Here is a 19,380-nt window from a genome sequence, read left to right as displayed (position 1 = left end):
ATGATGCAGAAAGATGTCAGGCTGTTTGAAGAGATTTGCACGGCTCTTGGTTGCTGCCCATGGAAACATTAAGCAGCAGTGGGTGTACAGGCTGCAAACAGAAATTGATGTCAATCTATTTCGAAAAAGGAAAAAAAGCAGTTTTTTTCTTTTCTTGTGAAAGGAAGTACGAAGAGTGAGACTTATACCAGTGAAACCAAGGCCAAACGGATAGGCAAGGAAAACAGAAGTTAGAATACAAGAACAATCAATGTCTCTCTCTATCAAAACCTATTGCAGCATGCAGATTTGTGGAGAGAAAGGCTGTCTATCTGTGCACTGCATAGTACACTCCCAGTACTTGATGAAATGGGCTATCCTCTCGGTTGTATTACGTTGTTATCTCCTTCCCGCTGCTTCTGTTTGCCTTGGCGCTGAGCTGATGTGCTGTTCCTCAGGGCTTGAGTGAGCATTGTGTGCTGTTGGCATTGGAGGAGAGAGATGCACACACACCACAAAAAAAGGAGAGGGGGAAAAGGGAGGTGGGGAGCAGAGTTGGAGAATGCCGTTATGGCCGCATCACCCAGTGCGCTAGCTGGAATGCCTGGCACGTACAGATGTTTCTAGAAGCCTTCATCTTTGATCACGGCTATTACGATCGCTGCGTGATGTTCATCTGCCTCACTTAATGTTCCTTTTGTCTCCTAATGGAAGGGAATGAAGCAGAGTCGTCTTTGTCTCTATGCTCTGACACCTTCAAAGGGTTCTCTAGAAGAAGGAACAATTATTTGTCTTACAAGTATGACACGTGTACAGGGAGCAGCAACACTGAGAGCACACGCAAGCAATTAGGATTGTCCATCGAAGATACTTGTTCTCTGCATTTTTCCCATCCATGCTGCCCTTCCTCCAATGACACATTGAGCTTGACCAAGCGCCAATAACTCTCCATAGAACAATACATAAGAGTGTTCCTGACAAAGTATCTCTCGAAGTCTTCATTGTATCTCTTCCTCACTGCGTCCCTCCCTCACTGCCTCCCTCACTCCCTGCCTCCCTCACTCCCTGCCTCCCTCGCTTTGTCCATCCCTGCCTCTCTCACTGCCACTCGGCTTCCCTTTACTCTATATAGTATGTCTTTGTCTCTCTCTCTCTCACTTTCCCTTTCCATCTCTTTCCCACTCACAGAGATGCTATATCATCCAAAATGCATCATCATCTTCTGGCTCAGTTCCTTACATGATGGGTCAACCAGCCAACAAGATGCTTGACGTCCAGTTAATAATGAGTTTTACAAAGCAAAGCACAGCCAAGAGTGTGACGATATGTGTGTGTGCGTGTGTGTATGTACACAGCTATCAACAATTATGTGTTGATAGTTGTGTGCTGTGGAAAGCACTACACTTCATACTACTGCTCTTTTCCCACAATGTCAGGCACTCCACTTTAATTAGAACCTCGCTAGCAGAGGCTTCGACAAAAGCACTGGAGGAAAGATGAAGCTGCTGCACAAAGCAACAGAGACGGTGGATTTACTTGGTCAATTAAGTCAACGTTTCTAAGGGGTTGTCAATGAGGAACCTTTTTGAGAAAGACTGACAGACCATTGTGTACATTTAGTCATTTTACATTTAGTTATTTAGCAGACGCTCTTGTAGGTAGGCCCTCCTATGAACAGAGTACACTCAAGCAAAACCATATTTGTTTATAATGACGTTAGGTTTGACAGCTCGACTACCCCCGTTTCCATAACAGACGCCCTAGCGATAACCGGTGGCAACCGGACTCTCCGCAGCATGCATCGATGGGCTTGGGTCTGTGGAGCGGCCAACACATGCAGACCATAATCCTCACAGTACTGTACGCGACCGGCCAGGGGAAAACAGGAAACACAGACAATGCCTGGTCACTCTGCACCCTGCTTGTGAAAACACACTGCTTGTCTGAGTGATGAGCTGTTTGGATTGTCTCAGGGTTGGGAACACGGCCCCCCCACTCTGCTCCCCCTCCTGCTCCTCCAAGGCACACCAACAGACCCCAACATTGACCTTAGACCAGTCACACTGGATGTATGCAAGTTTTTATGGTTGGAGTAGGGATTGAGGTTTTGCTTTGCTGATTGGTGACCAGTCTGTGTGTTGGTGAGCCCTCTAAAGACAGAAAAAAAGTCCTCTTTCCCTTTGGAGCCTCTGAGAGAAATAAAACAATATTGTACTTGGCGTGGCTCCAAACTCAGTGAGAGGACGGAGAATGCCGGGTGGCGAAAAGTTTATGAAAACACTGGATGATGTTGTAACTGTAATAGCTGGTCTTTCAGTGCTCCTTCTCGAGCCTAAAAGGGGCTTATTTTTCCCCGGCGCTGCCGTTAACGCTCTGTGCCAACGTTTTCCCTCTCTTTATTGGCGTCTTATCCCCTTATCTCGCTTCGCATTTTCCTGAGTATGTTTTCATACCAAACCCAGCTAATTACGCTATTATATAATGACTGTGGCCCTCGGCCCTTTGATGAAATGTCACACAAAATGCGTCGTATGTTAGAATGTCAAATTCCTGATGGAAGCGCTGTGGATTCGCTGCTTCCGTTTGTAGAAAAGGGATGTTTTTCCCGTTGTGTTGGCAGTCAGCACTCCCGTCTTACGTTCCCCATGTTTTGATTTCAGCCAAAGCCAGACCCGTTGCCATGATCTGCGGCCATCTGATCCGCACAAGTTTTTCTCTTTGTGTCAAAGGAAAGCAGTGATAAGCCTGGCAGCTTTCATGGAAGCCAGTTGATTAAAGCTCTAAGCCACAGTGAAGTCATTAGGATCAGTGAAATCTCAGTCCTCAGTTCCCCTCTCCCCAGCCTCGACAGAATGAAAGGGCAGCATGTGGTGTTGGTACGCTGTTATAAATGTCTCAGTCTGTGCGGTCTGTCTATCTTCTATTGGATGGGTTGAAGTGTGTGTGTGTGTGTATGAACCTCCCCACTCAGAAGTTATCACAGCCATACCTCTGTCTATGGGCCCTGAGGAGGCTACAGTCTCGCTTGGTTGTTCACACTTAGCATGATTATGTTGAGATTTAAGCCATCTACTCGTTGTAGGCCTGCTGTGAAGATAACAATAGCACCTAGAGGAACACTCCCAATTTCATCACTTTGAGCCAAACATAGAGGGTGTGTATGTGTGTGTGTTTGCGTGTGTACAGTATGTGTGCATGTGTTTTTGCTCGTACCATGAGTGTGTGCGTGTGTGTGAAAAAATAGTGCTGAAGCTTTTTGACATTTGCTACTGACAGACAGTCCCTAGAGACCTTGGTCATGGGAGGGTTAGTGACAGCCCTCTCCTCCCAATCAGCGCTCTCTGTTCAACATGAAACACCACCTCAGACATGTGGACTACGCCACTGAAGTTGCCTCACTCGCGTACAGAGATGAATAATGCACAGCGGGATAGAGAGAGGAAAAAAGTCCATTGTCTCTGTTTGAATAATGAAGGTGAAGTGTTTGCAGCGTAGGTTGTCTGATTAGGTGAGAGCCTGTCATATATTATGTTCCTTGGGGCTATAATCCCAGACCTTTGATCTGGCAGCGCAGCTGAAATGATGCCAAAATAATTTTGTAATTGATCCCGGGAGGTGATTGATCCACGATCAATCGTTGTCGTAGAGCTGTCGTGTGCGCGGCAGGCCCGGATTGATGACCCTGTCGATACCCAGGATGCCGTTCGATAGCATTGACCTTCCTCTGAGGCGTGGTAGCGTAGGGTGGCGTGGCGTGGCTGGGTCAATGTGGCGGCGATCCAGATGCTCAGGGCTGGCGTCAGGGGATGCTCCATCTATCAAGGGGATACTACTGCAGGGACCCAGGCTATCTGCTGGAGAGAGAGCGAGAGATAAAGAGAGAGAAAGAGAGGAGGGGGGATAAAGAAAAGGATAGACTGAGAAAGACACAGGAGGGATTAAGAGATAAAGAGGTTGGACATGGGTGGGGGGAAAGAGAGATGGAGGGGGGGCTGTAGAGAGAGTTAAAAGGGGAGATAAAGAAAGAAAAAAATGGGTTAGCGCGTGCGGGGGGGGGGGGGGGGGGGGTGGGCGTAGGTTAGGGGTAGAGAGAGAGAAAAAGGCATTCAGCCTTTTAAGCACCATTGTTCATGCCTATTTGAGGTGAGGTCAGCAGAGGCAAGTGGAATCAGACAGGTCCATTTGGTTTGTCCCTGGATGAATTTGTTTGTCGCATCACGTTTCCCCTTCTAAGACTGGTATTTCTACCACATGGATTTGCTGTTTGTTCAGTATACGATCCTATTTATACACAGCATGTGTTCCTTCTCTGCATGTTGTAATTGGGCGTCTGTCGGTGCAAACGGCACCGCCTGTAACTCTTCTAAATTAATCCTCATAAATTATTCCCCTTCTACAGTAAACCCCTCATAGGACTTCTACCTTGTAGAGAAGTGAATTATTTCCTGAAAGTGTTTTTTTCACTTTTAAGTATAACAATGTATGTACCGCTCCTGTGGAGCGTAGAACTAAACATGGTACCAGGATTTCTTGGTGAAAGGAAATTTTGCTAAAATAATTTGGTATCAGCAACTCATATCATATCCCCTGGAGTAATGCTTGTTGAAGGGTTTTGCAATTTCTCATTTTCTCTCAGTTAATGGATTGTGATTTAGAAAATAAATTATATATATTTATCTATCCTAATATAATAAAAATTAATAGTATTTTATTTGTATTTGTAGAGAGGAAATGTATGGCATTGTACTTGCCACTACAGTATTTGAAGTTTGCTACCACATTTTCTGGACAGACAATAGTTACACCCCCCACCCGCCCACACACACACACACACACACACAAGCCATCCATCCTTCACATGCATTTCAAAGGAAGACTTGAAGTCTGAACCAAAACATGAAGAAATGTAAAATGCGCATTATTTTCAAGCAGGAGTAGAATAGAGTCAAACCGAGTTGTGTGTTTCTTTTCTCTTGATTAAAATATAAGTGACTGTACGAGAAAGCCCTTGGGAGAGAGCAGACTGGTGAACCAGACTGACTGATAAGCAGCTGTGTCTGCCAGCGAGCTGTCTGTTATCTCTCCTCCCCTCGCTCCATGGGAGCCATGACTCCAACCTGTTATTGAGAGTGTCGAGGACACCCTCCGCTGCACACCAGTCCCTCAGGCCCAGCCAATGAGGAAGCACCATACCTCTCTGCTTTTGCTGTTTGTCCATTTTTTATTCAAATTGTCTTTCTTTTTTTTTGGTACACATTCAACCCTCCCTCCTTCCAGCTCTGGGTGTCTCTCTCCCTCATCTGAGGCGCTGTATTCAATCGAATTGGATAATATTGATGCTACCTCGAGACAAGGCGAGAGGGGGGGGGGGGGATATCAAACAGGGAGCGCCTCTCTCTTTGCTTTTCCCTCTGTTGTCTGTCTCTCCTTGCCTCAACCCCCCCCCTCTCTTTCTCTCTCTCTCTCTCTCGATCATTCTCAATGTATTCCATTGCTTCTTTCTCTTTTCCGTGCGCTCTCGCTCTCTTCTCTTCATCTCTTCCTCTGCCTCTCTCTCTCTCTGTCCTCTGAGAGTTGTGTGAGGTGAGGTTCAGCGTACTGCAGCATATCATAGTGTAATGTATTCTTCATGTACTGCAGTGTACTTGACCACAGGGAAAAGGCAGTTTGAATACGACTCAACACCAACCCCCCGGCCTCCGCTTAATTTGTAGTCGCATACAGTAAAGTCACATACAGTATTATACATGACCGCGTTTATAATGTGTTTCTATGAAAGAATGCTGGATGAATACAAGCCTTAAATAAAAAGTGGTGCTTGGGGATTTGCCATCAAGGCCAGAATCTTGCCCTCTTCTTCTCCTTCCTCCTCTCTCCTCTCTGTCCCTCCTCCTCTCTCCTCTCTGTCCCTCCTCCTGTCTCCTCTCTGTCCCTCCTCCTCTCTCCTCTCTGTCCTTCCTCCTCTGTCCTCTCTGTCCCTCCTCCTGTCTCCTCTCTGTCCCTCCTCCTCTCTCCTCTCTGTCCTTCCTCCTCTCTCCTCTCTGTCCCTCCTCCTCTCTCCTCTCTGTCCCTCCTCTCTCCTCCTCTCTCCTCTCTGTCCCTCCTCCTCTCTCCTCTCTGTCCCTCCTCCTCTCTCCTCTCTGTCCCTCCTCCTCTCTGTCCCTCCTCTCTCCTCTCTGTCCCTCCTCCTCTCTCCTCTCTGGCCCTCCTCCTCTCTCCTCTCTGGCCCTCCTCCTCTCTCCTCTCTGGCCTTCCTCCTCTCTCCTCTCTGTCCTTCCTCCTCTTTCCTCTCTGGCCCTCCTCCTCTCTCCTCTCTGGCCCTCCTCCTCTCTCCTCTCTGGCCCTCCTCCTCTCTCCTCTCTGGCCCTCCTCCTCTCTCCTCTCTGTCTGCCGCCAGGCTGCTCGGCGGCAGACATTATCCGCTGGTCGTTAATTATGAAGTGTAGTTTCACATCACTTTAACGGCCCCCTTACTGCAGATTAGGGCCTTATGGACCACCATTATGCCTCCGCAGTTTATAACTCTGTTAAACAGGATTTAGAATAGGAGTCTTATGACACCTCCGCTCCTCCCCACTCGTTTGGTTTCCTCTCCGGGACGAGAGAGCGGCCTGTTGGACAAAGGGGAAGGGGTAGGGAGCAGGGGCGAGGAGAGGGGGAGAGCTGGGGCAGGGCTAGGGAATAGAGGCAGGGGTAGGGAATAGAGGCAGGGGTAGGGAAAAGGGGCAGGGAAAGGAGCAGAGGGCAGATGATAAGCTATCTCGCTACAACACCTGGATTGAACATTGTGAGCCACCATACCGTGACTATATAAACTTCTGTTGAAGGACTGGATCACTGGGTGTGCGTTCACTGAGTTTTATCAGCTCACCTCATCTTCCTTGTGTGTGTCCGTCTCGTTCCAGGGCTTTGTTGACTTAGTTGTGTGAGCCGGTGTGCGTTCCGCTGGACGTCCACTCTCCGTCACCATGCACCCTTGGAGGGCTGAGGAGGGTCCGGCCCCGCAGAGCCCACCCCAGGCCCAGTAGCCCGCCGCCAGGGGGCCCTGACGGATGGCCTCCTCGCCCTGGTGTGAGGCAGCGCCGTGCGTCCTCCCCACCTTGCCCTCGGCCCTCGGTGCCGCCCGGCCCGCGGCAGTGTGATGAAGACAGCCAGCCGGACCCAGACGCGCCGCAGCAGCAGCAGCCCCCCCCCGCACGTCCAGATGAGGCGCTACCGCCCCGCCGGGGTCTACCCCTTCCTCTTCCCCACGGTCATCAGCTCGCTGGGGCGCCCTCCCGCGCCCTCCAGGCTGCACGTCCAGCTGCCTTCCAGCAGCAGCACGCCATCGCCTGCAGGTCAGCTACCCCCGCCGCCGCACTGCTTTGTGGGATTGTAGCCCCTCGGTTGCTTGTGTGAAGAAGCACGGTGTGGGCCTGGCTTCTTGTTTTCACGCTTCAAAAGAGCACCAACGCTGCTGCTAAGTTATACCTATCTATACAAATAATGTTCCTGTGATTTATTGAATCAGTAATCAATAGTCATAAAAATACCTTTAACACTGTACACACACACACACACACTGTTAACCCTTCAGCTCAGTCCCAGCATACTTCAGCCCTACTGCAGACTGTCTGTTCTGCTTAATGTGCTTGTCAATACATATATGATGTATATTGTCAGACCATCGTTCTTACTAACATTTGAAGGGTTTGCAATCAATTTCAGCCAGCCAGGCTAAAGCTATTGTGTATGAGTGAGCAAGCAGATGGCCTTGTCCAAATAGATCAAGGAATGTGTGTTTCGGTCAGACCCTGTTTTTTTTTTATCCTGCATTACGGCCTCTATTCTGAGCCACTCTGATTGGTGGTCCTTCATCTGGGAGGTACTGTCAATACGGACAGATGAATAATAGATTTGGAATAGATTTCTTTTCTGCCCAACACGTCCCTGTGAATGCTCTGCAGAAAAATAACTAGGGGATTCTGTTTCAAGAGTTCAGGGTAGAAGGGAGAGGAAGGAGAGGAGAATGGGGGTTTGTGGGTATGTGGGTAGGGGTTTGTAAGTCAATCACACCGAATCTAGCAATAACCATCTCAGCAGATAATCCAGATATAGACTCGGGTGTGGAGCTGATTATGTCTCACACAGTAATTGGCCTCCGGGTGTTTTTACCCTCCACCGCTGTCATATTATGACAACGTCCCAGGGTTCCGTTATCTATTTAGCTGTGTGGTGCTGTTTCCCCCCCCCCCCCCCCGTACACCCCAACCCCCCTCCCCCTAATAAAAAAAATATAAAATGTTCTCATGAAATCCACCTGTCAGGTTCACCCCGGGGGAAGTTCTGGCTTCCCATGCCCAGGGAGGAGGTGCTCTGAGGCAGCCTGAACTGGAGTCTCTCTGGGGGGGGGGGGGGGGGAGGGGTGGAGCTCTGTGGCACTCGTTTGTGAAGTGCAAAGACAGACAGCACAGAGACGGCAGTGCCAGGGCAATTACACTCAGGTGTTAGAGCTGCTTTGTTTACATGTTGCTGTTTCTCTCACTTGGTCTCGGCCGTGGGTGCTGCCGTCTCCACAAGCAGCTGAGAGAAGAGGAAGACGTGTACGTCGCCTGAACGCCTCGCTCTTTAAAAGCGTTTTCATTTCGGTTTGAGACATCGTGTTCTCGCCAAGCTAACCTGAGAATTATGGTGGACACTTTATGAAGCATCCCTATCGCAGATTTTTGTGGTGCTCTATGGAGCCTCAAACTGAGCCCTGTTTCCATTGTGTTCAGAGCACGTTGGTCTTTTTTTAGAAGCTGATAATGAAGCTAATATACTGAGAGTAATATATCTACTAATCGACATGATCAAACTACTTTGAACAAGTAGGTTGAAGATGGTGTGAAAAGAGAACTGGTGAAAATATATTTCTTTAGTAGCTTAAATGCGGATGAACAGGTAATACTGTTATTGAGTATATACCATAAAAGCTGTTACAGAAGAAACTGTTCCTCTCATCTCCTCACCCAAGAGTTGGGGTTTACCTTCTTTGTTACACACAGCCTGCATACAGTGCTGTCGGGTTGGGATCTCCATTGACCCATTCAAGATCAGAGATGCTCTGTGAACAGGGAAGGTGGGTCTGAGAATACACACACACACACGTGTTGTCTATGGTGTAATGTACTATGGCCATAGTTAACACAATGGATTGATGGGTCTCCGTACAGACAGAAGAAAAGAGAGATGTGGTTCCCTGCATGTCAAGGTCTTATTCCTGGTTCCTGCCTTCCCTAACCATCTATCATCTCCCCATCTGTCAGAAACTTTCCACCGGCTCCTCGCCTGTCATGCTTCTTTCACTTCATCCCCCCTCCGTCCGTCTGGCAGCCAGGAGGAGGGTTACCTGTGCTCTCCACCTGCCAGAACGCTACCTGTACATGACCCTGCGGAGGCTTAGTACAGCTTTTATCTGACAGCCAGAATGCTGATACTTCCTCATCTATCATAAAAAAAACGCTCAGAGCAACATTCCTTTTCTGTGTCCTGGAAATGAAATCTCTCAATTCACGGATAACTTTGAGAATCTTATTTACTTTTATTAAAAACTTGTGAAAAAGTGTGAAACATAGCAGGCTGATATTTTTATGGTCCAACAAAATTCTGATAAAGTTTGCCATGGAGGCATACAAGTATTTACACTGTCTTAATTTTGTTTGCTCTATGTTGAAGAACTAGAACACACTAAGATACTGAAATATACAATGAAAAGTTCTGGAAAACTATCAACTCTCAATTTAGAGAGATTAAGCCTTTATAGCATAGCTTGGTTGTCTAACCAGTCAATGTCTAGGAGTTCCGGGTGAAATAATATTTGATCAAATTAACAAATATTGCGTGCAGGGCATAGTGGTAGTACATAGTTCAATTATAATTGTTTCGGTCTTTTCAACTGTGACAAAGGCTCAACATTGTTATTGAATCACTTTGACGCTCACCAAGGCCTTTGAACAAGGGTTTTCTTCTGTTGTCGACAGACTTGAGAAATTATCAAGTAAAGCAACCATGAAGATACTGAACTATTCACTGAACAAACAACAAAAAAGCATTCTTTAGACTTTTATATCTCAAAATTTAAAAAATGTCTGAATGCCTGGGCGGTACTCTGTAATCTCCCTCATAGACTTCAGACACACACACACACACACACACAAACTAGTATCCCCTATTCATTCTCATGTTTCCTTTTGTAGTCCCTTCTCCTGCAGTGTTCGATGTCGTCTGTTTCCTTCGTTAGTTGTTCCCAGGATCTTAGCATCCGTCGCAGAGTAGTGAGGTCACGTGTGGTCTGCATCTCTGGCAGAGTGTGAATAATGCAGCGCTCAGTCATTACACCATGTGCTAACCCTCTGAATTGAAAATCAATGTGCACACAAGTGGCTGGCAAATGAATGTGCTACGTGTCACTTTACATGGAGAGAGGTGTGTAGGTGTGTGTGACCGGGCGGGGGGGGGAGGGGGGGGGGGGGGTAACCCTAATAACTTTTCATGTAAACAACATACACCCACCATGAGTTCCGCTAATATCCACCCCCCAAAATTCAATGATAATCCTATAGTAATCTTCTCTCCTCCACTCCCTGGAATCAGTGCTCTGAGATTTTTTGCGTTCAACCTTTCAGTGCACCCTCTACTACAGTTCACTCACAGTTCACTCATGGCCAGGGGTTTCCTAAATATTCCTCACCGCTGTAAATACTCTGCAAAGAACTCTACGCTCCCTCACTAGGCAAAGTATCTTTATTCCATGCTCCACATTTTGATCTGTTTTGAACGGGTGTGTCTGGTTTTATTCTTGAACTGTGCCACATAACTATTTTCTATGATAACTCTGCATCTGGGAGTGTTCAGAGTCTGTTTTACCCTAGGGGTACACAGCTTCTTCTCCTGCCTTGATGGCTCGCATAAACACACACACACACGTACGCTCACAAACACGTGCATGTATGCACGCACACGCACGGACACACACGCACGCACACACGCACACACACACTTGCTTGGACTCTCATAAACACACACACATCAACACACACACACATGCATGCACATACTCGGACTTGCAAACACACACACACATCTGGCACACATCTGGAGTTGGCTAATGAGGGGCTTCAGTCTCTGAGGCCCCTACTCTCTGAGGTTGGCCATCAATCCTCTCCAATTCACGAGCTGTCTGGAGACATGAGCTTCATCAGCTCGTCAACAAACTCCAAATACCTTCGATGCTGAGATGACAACACGGCAAACCGGGGAAGACAAAGTGAAAAACAAACTGAAAGGTTTCACCTCGAGGGCACGACGTGCTCCCACTCCCCCCTTCAAAACAAATCACTTTTTTGTGTGTGTGGGGGGGGGGGGCAGGGACTTTTGAATGATGGTGCTTTGATTACGGAGCTTAGCAATTGTCCCAGGCCGGCCTTGGCCCTCTGGGCGAGGAGAGGAGGCAGTGCAGGCTTCTGATCAGGAGAATGTTGCCGAGGAAGTCGCCTGTCTCTATCCATGTATATAGAAAACCATTGGTAATTCCATGGGTGTAACACGGACCACTAGTTAAACCTGTCCATGAACAAACAAGTGCATCTCCCAGTAACACGGACACCAGTATCAGATCATTTGTCCCCTCTGTGTCAGTCTAAGAAAGCCTGGAGCTGGCCCTAATGTAAAGGCCTTCCCTCCCCAGGCTCATACTGGGCTCTCCATGGTTGCCACACATAAATCAAGAAAATTGCCTCTTTTGTACGTTCATTAATAGGCACAACATGCGTCCATACAAAACCACGACTATTCTTTGAATGGACTTTGATTGAAAGCCAGCCTTTTTAACGGTAGCATTCTTATTCTCTCCCTGTAGCAGCTTGTCTGGCTGTCCCGGGTTTAATTTATTACCCCTTGAAGAGACAATGAAAAAGCAGTTCTCAGCGCCCTGTTTGCTCTGAGAGGCCCGTCGCTACAAAGCGGGCCGGAGAGCATCTCTTTGTTTGGGAGATCCACGGCGATGCGGATCGCTTTAAAGATCACACTTTTTTTTCGGTGGTGGTGGGTGGTATGGGAGTAGAGTGGAGGAGGGGTTGGTGGGTGGGTGGAATAGAAGGGGGGAAGGGGTCCCAGCCCAACCATGGGGGTAGATGGACGGGGGGGTAGGTTTCATCAGCGGGGGGAAGTGTGAGTAGCGAGAGAAGGGGTGGAGCCACAGGCAGCGAGGGGGGGGGGGGGAGAGAGGAGTCAAACACAGGACACGGTGAACTTGTGGTCCACGCCGCAGAGAATTGATTCTGTATCTTCTGTTTCCATTAACATGTCTGCGTCGTTCCTTTGTGGACGTGAGGCTCTTTGAACATTCTTTTGAAATATCCTGGCGGTTTGATGAGTAACTGTCACACAGCTACCCTTGTCATCCCTATCTGGCGCTGTGGAAGTGGTTAAGACTCACACAACCACAAATAGAACCTGGTCAATGTGAAGGAGTGAAGGAAAGAAAAGCTTGGTTTAGAAGGAAGCTGTTTTCACACTCGCTATTTCCCCCGCATTTGATCCAGCCTCGGAAAGGGAGAAAGGAAAAAGGGTGAGAAATGAGCGGCGGCCCCAAAGCTCCCCTCACAAAGGAGCCCCTGAATGCTGAACGGTGCGTTGAGACCTACAGTAATGTGTGGGACTGAGAGGAGAGCTCCCGCCTGCACTCAGAGATAAGTAGGCAAGATCTCCAGCCTCAATTACAGAGAGGAAGAGGCATTCACTCTGCTTAATGTGTTGCGCACAGTCATGCCTCCAGAACACACACTCTGCACCCAGATACAGCGCGCACCACAGTAGCCGTATGTGCTCGCTGCCGAATCTTCCTGTGAATCAGTCATATACCATCATCTGTCCCCGTATGCAGGGTGTGTGAAAGAGGCCGGTTCCCACAGACAGCCTGAGCTTCTCTGTCTCTCCTGTGATCAGTCACGGTATGGCACACACACTGAGGCACTGTGTGTATGTGTGTGTGTGTGTGTGTGTGTGCGTGTACCCCAACTCTGGTCCATAGCTAGCATGCAATGCTGGGCCTTTTGTGTACCACCCGGCTATATATAGCCCCCAGCCACATCACGGCTCATCAATCAGATGCCTGTGTGTGCTCAGCAAGCATGTGGCTAGCGTGGTGGTGTGCTCTGAAGGTAGCGGGCCTGATAGAGGTGGCTTTATCTCCTCTGCGGACAGTGCATAGAGGCTTCTTTCTTAGGGGCCTGTACTTCTGCTAGGAGGCTGGAGGGCCCACCATATCCACGAGCACGCACAAGCCATGAACAGATCCCTCGAATTGAGCTTCAACAAAAGGTTATTTCTGCTAGCGGCTCTTCTCTGGTGGAGGGGGACGGGGCCGCCGTGTTTCTGTGCGGCGATGCAGGGATGCGGGCCTTTTGATAAGCGCACCGCTGGCGAGGGGTCGTGGAGGCACGTACTGCTCTGAGGTCAGATGAAACAATGGCTACATGGATGCAGCAGCACTGCATAGAAACAAAGTGATTTCAGTGATTTCAGTCAGTGATTTAGCTCTCACTGCTCAGACTTCATTGAAGCACTGGCAAGGACATCTGTTACTCTATGCAGGGCTTTACAAGCAGGTTGGAGCTAATTGAGTTGGTTTCTGTTTTGAAGTGCCAGCACACCTTCAAATGAAATTCAGAGGAAAAATTGAAATACTTCACATTCACAAATGGCTGCTTGGTGGGTTCAAGGTGTTTTTAGAGAGTTTGGTGAAGTGAATGGATCTTAAAGAATCTCATAGCCACATTTAAATGGCATATTTGAAAAGTTGTATGTTTCATTTAGTCTTTTTCCTCATCTTTGTGCTTCTCTTTATGTCACTCTCTCTTTATCTCCCTCTCTCTGGCCCCATCTCTGGCTAGAGTACTGTCAACCTCAGACAAAGACATGACCCAGTGCCCTAAACCAACTCTGCAGTGAGAAAGCACTAACGACACATTTACTGGGTCGATTGCTTAACCTGCAGAAGTCATGGGAGGAAGTTGAAAGCACGACCCTTTCACATCCAGGGTTCTGTGAGCAGAGTGATATCAACCAGGAGAGAGAGGGAGAGAGAGAGAGGGAGGGAGGGAGAGAGGGAGAGGGGGAGAGAGTAAGCAGTTGAAAGTGGAGGAGTACTGTAGGGATTGGGGGATAAAAGAAACAGCCAGACTGAAGGCCTTTTTTGACACAGAGATCCCACAATATGGCTGTTAAGGAGACCCCTCTTCGTGGTGGCTTTGTTTGTTTACACTGTGACTGAACCAAACAAATGTGGCGTACTGTCGCCCCGTGTGGGGTTTTAGATAGCGTGCCGTCCCTCTCTCGCTCTCTCTCTGTCTCCCTCCTTCTCTCTTTCCCCATTCTGGCGTTCTGGAATCCGAGGCGTGACGTCAGCATCGACCTCTAGTGTGTGAAGTCCCACCATGCCGGCTCTCTCTTTTACACCGACGTTGATTCAGCTCCTCTGCTGCCAATACAACAATGACCCACACACACAATCCGTGTTCGTACCTTTTATACAGAACTAGAAGGCGGCGTAAAGGCGCGACATTCCCTCCTTGAACAGGCTGTGCAAAAGGGGCTAGAGACTCCAGTTCTGGGATGTGAGTGGGTAGAGAGAGGGCTGGGGGGGGGGGGTGGAGTGTTGAACAGAGACAAAGAGAGAGAGATAAAGACAGAGAGAGGAGACAAAAGAAAATGGGAGAGTGAGCGGAGAGCAGATTCAGTGGGGGAAGAAGCGTTTTTCCCTGCCCCTCCCCTCCCTTCACCTCCCCTTCACTGGGCTGGTCTGGGCAGGGCACCGTGGTAGGGTCATAGTTGGCCCACAGGAAGGCCCTCCTGCATGCCTGTCCTTTGGGTGACCCCTCCTCCAGGCTCCTCAGAGGGGTGCACGACTTATTGGGTAATCAGCTCCTGTCAGCACCTTGGATATGCTGCATGAACTCAATCCAATGACTTGAATGGGAATCCTAATGGCACCTGATGAAAAGTAAGTTTGCTGTAAAAAAAAAGAAAAAAAAGAAACATCCAGCTGAGAGATTTGGGGGGTGTTTCCTAGTTCCAACTTCCTGGTACATATTTTGTTTAGGTTCAGCGCGTCGGAATAGTGGTTACCTTGCACAGCAGACTGTCTCCATCCGCTCTCTTTCTCTGTCTTTCTCAGCCGTCTCACTCTCCTCCTATTACTTCGTTTACGGTCATTGTCCCGCCTGCGTGCCTGCAGTGTGTCAGAGGCTCTCCCCATTCCCTTCAGGACGGTGAGAGTCCGAGTGAGAGAAAACAGCCCAGGACGAGCACCAATGAAATGTATTGATTTTCTGGCACCAGCCTGCCTAGATTAAGAAATGCCAATAGGAGGATTCCACCCTGACTCTGGTTCATGTTAAGTTCACTTGTCATTTTCTATAATTCAGATAAAATCAAGATGGTTAACCATGATGTAGTTACACTGCCTAGGCTGCCCTGGGGCTTTGTGATTGAATTAGGCGTCTGTGTTCTGCCGTTATGTACTGGACTAACCAGGCTGAAGGATGCATAACACTTAATGGGAGAAAACTTAGTACTTTTCTCAAAGGGTAATTATTAAAAACCTACACCATCCCTGTTCACAAATCAAGTCATTAGAACTCTCTGAATGCTCTATAATAGCAGTTGTAATTTTTATTTTTATTTGGATGCTTGAACGATGCGATCGTTTATAGTCAACAGCAGAGGAGCTGCAGTGCGATATAAAAAAAAAATCTGTACCGTTTTCTGTAAGAAAGTCTCTCTCTCCTTTGTGTGCTTGTGTGAGAGTGTTAATGTACACATCTACGTGTGTGTGTGTGTGTGCATGAGGGGCCAGGAGAGCACGTTTGAGATGGCCATCAATAGTAAGAGTGCAGAGGGAGAGATTATGGGACTTTGTGTTCTAATCTCTGTAAAATCACAGGCCTCTGGGGCGAGGTGGGGAGATAGCCGAGCAGCTCTGTGATCAGACAGGCTGGAGCTCACCATGTGAAACCGCCTGAACGCCGGTAATCCCTCTTCGAGCCACAGAGAAGCCGGCCTAGTGGATGGGTAGCTCTCATCAACCACGCAGCAACAGGGAGGGAGGGGCAGCCCCTCTTTTAAGGACAGGTCAGGACTGGTGGGTGTGAGTGAGGGCGGGCGGGCGGGCGGGTTTTGGGGCGGCTGCTGTGGAAGGAATGTTGATCTCCGGATTTTTTGTTGTCGACACTTCCTGCTGACAGAAGAGTGATGATGTGGCTTTGCCCTCTGTCGTCTAGCAACAGAACCAAGGTTTACTGTGTTATTCACAAAATAATAGACCGGTTAACTGCTTTGAACGACATGCAAGGAAACAATATGGCAACACGATGGGTTTCATGTTCTGTGAGCTAAACACTTTGGTGAAAAACTAAACATGATCTCTACGCCCCCACCTTTCTCAATGCCTTATCCATCCTAAGATACACACTAACTTATAAATGAGCCCAGACTACCGCCACACTTGGTCCTGTAGGTGGGAAAAGAGTAAACAATAGGAGCGATCACATTAAAACACTTAGACTGGAGAGTAAGTACGGCATCTGCATCGACCCAGATTCCCAACAGGGGAGTCGTTGCTGTAGGTACTTAGGCTGTTAGCTGTAAATGAGCCTCCATTATTGCCTGCTAGTTTGTAATGGTTCCCTCCTCCATAGCCCTGGCCTGCGCTACTGCACGTCTGGAATGAGTCAAGATTGCCCACACAGTCGATGTTCATTAGCTTTTGTCCTAAGACAAATGTTCACTGTAAATATTCTGATCATAACATAGGAAGGTCCATTGTCCTCGTGAACTCTTTGTTCACAATCACGTATCTATCTCTCCTCAGTCAAAGGAGTACATTGTATAACGGGACCAATAATGTAATTTGTGATGCAAGCATTATTAGTGGAATTCTGTAGTTTTTTTCGGATTAGTGAATCCCATGTCAGTGAATGTGGTTTAGGAAGGAAGACTCAATTAGTAGTATAAGAAACGTTGGTCATGGCATATATGGTTCCACTCGCACTGGCTCTTCGCCAGTAACCCCAACTGACACACGGTCTCAACATTGTGGCGATACACATTCCCCCTTAGGTAGAAGGTGCACAGAACCACGGGGGGCGGGGGACACGTTAATATATAGATGTAGACAGACACAAACACCTTTACAAAGTTACCGTTAACAATCTCTGTTAACTCACCTTTTGTTTTCTATTGTTTGACATAAGAGGCCCTATCCTGCACCCAGCGCAATTGACTTAGTCAACAACGCAAGTGTCATTCCTAGTTTGCACTCGACGCAAAGCCGACTTTTCCCTCCACAGACGCATGTTGAAATGACTTTGCGCTCCCGTGGGCGGTTCAGCGAAAAAGGAGGCGTGTTCCTGCGCAAACGTTCCCTGGTGCTATTTTGCAGTTTCCGAAAAACTATTCCGCCACTGACCAGGAAAAACGTGGTCTAAACTCAATGGCGTATTATTGAGATGCTATTTTAAGGGCCCAAGCTTGGTCCGTGCACACTGCTGGCGATGCCAGGGTCTTCTTTCTGCAAAGTTACGTTACATTGTTTTGATTTATGCCGTGTTACATTTCTTCAATAATTATAAAAAGATTTTCATGAGAAATCTCTATATCTATGTGAACTTGATTTGTAACAATTGTGGCAATTTCCTCCCACGCCTGTTTAACTGAAGCTAATTTGGGTGGGTTTCTTCTCCCGTCTCCATCAGGATCAGAATCAGAATTCGGTGTATTCGCCATGTAGCCTATGTTACACAAACACAGAATTTAATGTGGCAGGAAGGCCCAAACAATAAACATATAGATTCTACTGTTTCTTAAATTAAGTAAACCTCCTGGCGTGCGCCTGGCAAATCCGCCGTTATAATAGCAAACCGCCATGGAACAAGCGCTGCTCTTAAAGGGAATGTGAGATGACGCTCTGATTGGTTTATTGCACATTGCGCCCAAACCACACCTATTAGTAATGTAGCTACTTCAGACCAACCCAGGCGCAAAGTCATTTATCCCGCCGGTATAATAGCAACAGCGGCGGAGTCCTGCCCAGAAAGTTACTTGCGCTTCGCGTTTTGATACTTGCGTTTCAGATCGTCAAAATAGGCGGGAAGGTGTTTCACGCTGCAAATAAAAAAAATAAAAAAACTGTTCCTTTTTCAAAGAACTGTCAAGGAATTCAAATGGGATCCTCTACATAAGGTGAAAAGGTCAACTAGAATTGCTAAATATAATTCTGAAAAGGGTGTTCAATTGTTCCCTTGGTGACTGAACTTAGCTCGAGAACATTCAAAGCTACTTGGAGCGCACACACACAAGCTTTGGGGATACTTTTTTCAAAGGATGAATTTGGTTTGTGTTTTCTGCATGCAGGGTTTTTCTTGGTGTACTCAGCCAGTCACTCCCAACTTTGTTCACCTGGAACTCATTTAATACTGCCTAGTGAGTGAAGGTTTGTCTTCAGAGTATGGCAGAGAGTGGAGAAGAATGTGAATACATAAAGAAAGATCCTTTACTTTTGTGCAATGAGAAAGCATTGCTGATAAAGACAAGCAATTGCACAACTTGGGTTTAGTTAGCTTTACTTTCTCTGTTTCCAAATCACACATTAGGTCAATTGTTTGAATAAATTCATTGAACAATATATAATCAAATTCCCTAAACATTTGAGACTATACAAATGAATGGTTGTTTTCTGCACTCAGGCAATGAAGGGTGTGGAAACAACGTGTCAGTCTATATTGAGTGGTGGCTTTGCTTTATATAAACTGTTGTTGATTGAGGTAGAGGATTCGGTACAGGATTCTGGAAATGTATGAGCAAATGATGATTCCTATTGAAGACTGGGAGAAGCTGGGTTCACTGCAAGTCCTCCTGAAAAATAATCCTAGCTTTTGTCATGCAAGCTCAATTAAATTACATGTGGGCTGAGTGCATGTGCAGATAAGAAATTGTTGTTCAAACTATATAAAAATCATGGAGGAATTAACAAGTTCTATAAAACAGACTCTTCTTATTTATATGTTACTGAAAGTAAAATTGAAAAATTATGTTAAAGATGCTTGAGGCTGCAGACTATACATTAGGAGTTGTATACACCTCCAAGCATTGACCATGCAAAACTAAACATAAAGATGGCCGAACGCTGTCTGACCAGTGTGACGCTCTTAAAAAAAAAAAGTCAAGCTTTATCCGGCCTTATTAAATGATCAGCTGTATACTCTTAGCATCACGGGCCGGTGCCTTTGGCCAGTGGCTGCCAAGAGCTGCGGGGCATCGATGCCAGAAAGCGGCTTATCTTGATGGACGGGTTCATTATCACCTTCTAATTACAGGTGTATA

At 47.3% G+C, this 19,380-nt stretch overlaps 1 protein-coding gene across 1 annotated transcript in view; it reads left to right on the top strand.

The window, feature by feature from the left end:
• The window catches only part of LOC124466803 (retinoic acid receptor beta-like), a 74,847-nt gene that overhangs the window by 16,398 nt on the left and 39,069 nt on the right, over positions 1-19,380 (top strand). The window contains exon 2 of the mRNA XM_047018679.1: positions 6,885-7,316. Coding sequence (XP_046874635.1) covers positions 7,121-7,316 — 196 coding nt within the window. The 5' untranslated portion in view covers positions 6,885-7,120. The remainder of the gene's footprint in view (positions 1-6,884; positions 7,317-19,380) is intronic.

The sequence above is a fragment of the Hypomesus transpacificus genome, chromosome 4, assembly GCF_021917145.1.
Source record: "Hypomesus transpacificus isolate Combined female chromosome 4, fHypTra1, whole genome shotgun sequence".
In the NCBI taxonomy this organism is placed as follows: domain Eukaryota; kingdom Metazoa; phylum Chordata; class Actinopteri; order Osmeriformes; family Osmeridae; genus Hypomesus; species Hypomesus transpacificus.
This window is presented reverse-complemented; position numbering and strand designations above follow the sequence as displayed.